General features: G+C 39.7%; 1 protein-coding gene across 1 annotated transcript; it reads right to left on the minus strand.

The window, feature by feature from the left end:
- Positions 1-2,798: 2,798 nt before the first annotated feature.
- Positions 2,799-3,707, minus strand: LOC129063084 (taste receptor type 2 member 7-like). The gene has a single exon (XM_054564115.1). It carries the CDS (start codon positions 3,705-3,707, stop codon positions 2,799-2,801), a length of 909 nt encoding a protein of 302 aa, XP_054420090.1.
- Positions 3,708-4,016: the final 309 nt, after the last annotated feature.

The following is a 4,016-nucleotide window of genomic DNA, read 5'->3' on the forward strand; positions in this document are numbered from 1 at the left end:
ACCATTAAAAACACAAAATTTCTCTCATGTAATTTAAATGAAATTGTAATATAAAGTTTATACACAGCATGATCCCCATATGTAATAAATTACAACCCCATGCATATATATTTACATGTACATATGCAGTATTTCACATCCTGAAAGAAAGTATATGAAAATTTTACCTGTGATTACATTAGGCTCACTTCTTATAGTTCTGTATTTTCTAAATTTTCTGCACTGACAATGTATTATTTTACAATTTAACAATAATTATTAACATTATTTTTAAGTTAAAAATAAATCAATATGTTAGAGGATGTAAGTGGCTCAATGATATCAGACCTCAGTATGAAATGTCTTCCATGACCACCTATGTCATTCATAGCACTAGCATGAAAAGGACCTTCAGCTTAGACCTGGGACACAAGCAATTGTGGGGTTCTCCTTGTATAGGGTGATGCAAAAGCTTATAGGTTTGTACTATAATCTAAGGAGTAAATTCCAGCTGCACAAGTACCCCGATCTCAGGATGTAAAATAGTGAATACCAGTTTTTTCTAGCAGAGTTTTGACCTGCCCCCACCAATCTATAACACGTGAGGGTGGCATAGCAATATCTCTACTATATGAGTCAAGTGATACTAAAATGTAAATTGGGACACTTACGTTTAGATAACTTCAGACTCTTAGTAAACCAAATATTAAATGAAATAAAATAGAAAATAAATAATTAGATCAAACGATAAATAGTTCAAAGATTTGTGAATTATTTCTCAATTGACGTTCTAGGGACATCTAGATAAAAGGTTAGAGGATGTCATAGGTCATAGATTGAATGTCATTTCTTATTATGGCTTTCAGAGTCCAGAGCTACTATGAAAATAATAAAAAAGAAAAGCAAACAGAGAGGATACTGGTATTAGAGACAGGAGAGCCATGTTTGAGTTCTAATTATACCACTAGGTGTAGTTGAGTGACCTTAGACAAACCTGATTTTTTCAACTGTAAAATTGAGATAATTCCATTGTCTACTTTACAGAGTGTTCTGAGAATGAAGAAAACAATTATATGTGAAAATATTTTGTAATGTAAAAAAGAAGTCATACATACATGTGCATAAACATATGCACACACCTAGTTTGGTTTTTTCATCCTGGAAACTTCTAATTTACTTTAATTACAGTTTATTTACAATTAAAATAACTATGCATTTTTTGGGTTACTTTTTTTAAGAGCCAACGAGAAGGTCACAGGTTCAGACAGATATCCTGAGATGTAAGATATTGTAAAAATTTTTTCTTCCCCAAAGCAAGACTATTTGAGATCCTTAAAGAGCAGAATCCATTCAAATTTAGCAATAGATTTCAAAATTTTCCCTTAGATCTTTAAGCCATTTGCTGTTGCCACACTCTAGACAGAAGCTCAGAAGTTCCCCATTTCCTTATCTGGCCTTAAGCCAGCGATGCAAACAGATCTTCTTCCTCTCTGGGCTGCACACTTGGGGGTTTCAGAGTCACCATCTTCTTGCAGCAGCTCTTTCAGGATCTGGGGTGCACTGCTCTCAGTCCCCATGTAGCAGTCCAGGGCCATGTGCATGCTGCACTGGGTCACAGTGTCCCAGGGGCTGGAGCCCAGGGAGGCATGCGTCTCAGCATGGGACTCTACCTCCAGGAGTGGGCTCCCAACACTGTGGGGTCAAAGCCTCCGGTGAGCCTGCCATCTGCTGGCCTGATGAGCACTCCCATCTATATGAGGAGCAAGGGCCAGAGACCCAGAGCATCCAAGCACATCTGTGACCAAAAGTCCCAAGCCAAAGCTCCATAAGCCGAGAGCCAGGAAGGAGTCTGCACCAGGCTCCAAAGCAAGAAAGCCCCAACCAACAGGGCAGCTTCTCCGGACCTTTGTTTTAAAAAGGGCCTTCCCAAAACACCATGTGCACGGGAAGCCAGTGGGAGTGTCCAGCTTTTTAACCTATGGCCATGTTTGTCTTTGCTTCTTTTTCCGGGTGTGGGCAGAAGTCTCCAGTCACCCTGGGTGGGGTGTCCAGCCCCCACAGCTCACAGGCACTGTGATAGGCCTGTATCAAGAGCTAGTAGTCTCAAGGCTGTGTGCTATTAAGCTCCAGCTCTGGTAGCACCTTTCAGGCCCCTTGCCTTTTTGCTGGATTTGGGCTAGGGAGGGTTTCCCTGGACTCGGGGTCAGCCCTATTCTCCAGGGATCTCAAGTCTGACCTACCCCAGTACATATACATGCATATACACAGCTCCATTTGCACCTTAGCATTTATCAACCTTAACTAGCAGCAGATTAAAAGCAAAATAAGACATTAACCTGTATATCTGGGTACATTACCTTGACATACCCTATCAACAAACAATTTTCACTTTAACATTAATTACATTCATGACTCTCTATGAAAAATTGTGATGTGTAATCAAATAGCTAAACTATTATATTGTTCCACATCTTAGACTAAATCAACATCATTTTCCCTATCTAAAACAGAAGATTCTCAATGACTTGGGAAGACAGAACTACGCTGGTCAGCCAAACAAAACCTTAGCATTTTATTCTGATTTCTGGCACTCCAGCACAAGTACTGGTTATTAAAAAATGCACTACTATCATAATATTTTTAAGTATACCAGCCCCAGAAAAACAGGTATCTTGTCCATGTAACACACCCTGGGGATGGGAGATGAACAGGGAATTTCCAGAGAGAGCCCACAAAATGCATCTAAAGTAAACAAAACACAAGTCCGTTGACTCCATGTCAAGAAAATAACGAAATGTTTACATTGGTCCTCCTTTTCATTAGTTCTTTTTGAGACAGAGAAGCCTCCTGAATGGTTGTTGGAATTTAGAATTACTCAAGATGATTATAACTGAATGGCCAGAGGGATATGCTCCCATTATGTCTTTCACCACAAAGAAGTGCTGAGTTCCGTAAGGGATGATGAAGGTCATGTTTGTCATAAAGGCGGCAAAATAAGAAATAAAGAAAATAAAGAAGGTTAGCACTGTTCTTAAGGCATTTATGTGGACTTCCGTGCTCACACCTTTAAAACCATGAGATCCATTTTGCATCCGATGAGTGTGTTTCCAGAGAGAAATGAGTAACATGAACGTGCACATCATAAATATGGTTAGAGGAAATATGAGGGTCAAGTTGACAAGAAGCACATCATTCGTTTGCTTTAGCTTGAATTTATGCAGCATTAGTGTGGAATTCCCGAGGTCACCATCGCCTATGTTTTGTGGGTAATCCACCTCGATACACAGAGCTGCAGTGCTCAGGGAGGCCAGCAGGCTTGCCAGGAGCAGCCAAGGCATTAACTTGGGGATCCTGAATTTCAGCCAAAGAAAATAGGGCTGGGTGAAGCCTACTAACTTGAAGCAGTAAAACACAGAAAGGCAGGTGGCAAACCAGAGACTGACAGAGCTAAAAAACATCCAAAGGAACACCAGAATTGCACCATAAATTTTTTCCCGATAAATGAGCGGAAAGAACACAGAGAAAAAACTCTGTACCATTAACACCATCTGTAGACCGAATCTAGACCCCCCTATACATATTAAAAGGAGTTGCATTGAGGTTAGCTTTCTGCTTTTGATCAATTCATTACAGCTGATGATTATAAGAAATCCATTTACTGTAATCCCTGTAATAAATTCTGCTGACATGATAATCACATGAGAAATAGCTGATAACGAGGAGGTCATGTCTCCTACCACAAATCTTAGCTCTTCCTTGTGGATGGTGCTAAATACCTCTTCCAGATGATCTTGCAGATGGTAACATATACTGAAAAATCTGATTCTCTGCCCACTCCTGGATCATAAGTAGAGTCTTACACTAGACTTTTCTTCTGAGGAAGAAAATCAGAGAGACTACTTTTTGAATCTGATGCCCTTAATGAAACTGTGGGTATGCAAATCCAAAGATTTGAATGATGGTGTGGTCTTCCAATTATATCCTAGGAAAAACTGCCATATTGGCATCATTCAGTTCTCACTCTTACTAAATTTTGC

This window comes from Pteronotus mesoamericanus, unplaced genomic scaffold (genome assembly GCF_021234165.1).
Source record: "Pteronotus mesoamericanus isolate MK-2021 breed Mesoamerican mustached bat unplaced genomic scaffold, CSHL_Meso_final scaffold_85, whole genome shotgun sequence".
Taxonomy (NCBI): Eukaryota; Metazoa; Chordata; class Mammalia; order Chiroptera; family Mormoopidae; genus Pteronotus; species Pteronotus mesoamericanus.

Excerpts from the sequence above, each read along its gene's own strand:
- LOC129063084 (XM_054564115.1), bottom strand. The coding sequence starts at position 3,707 with ATGACCTCCTCGTTATCAGCTATTTCTCATGTGATTATCATGTCAGCA.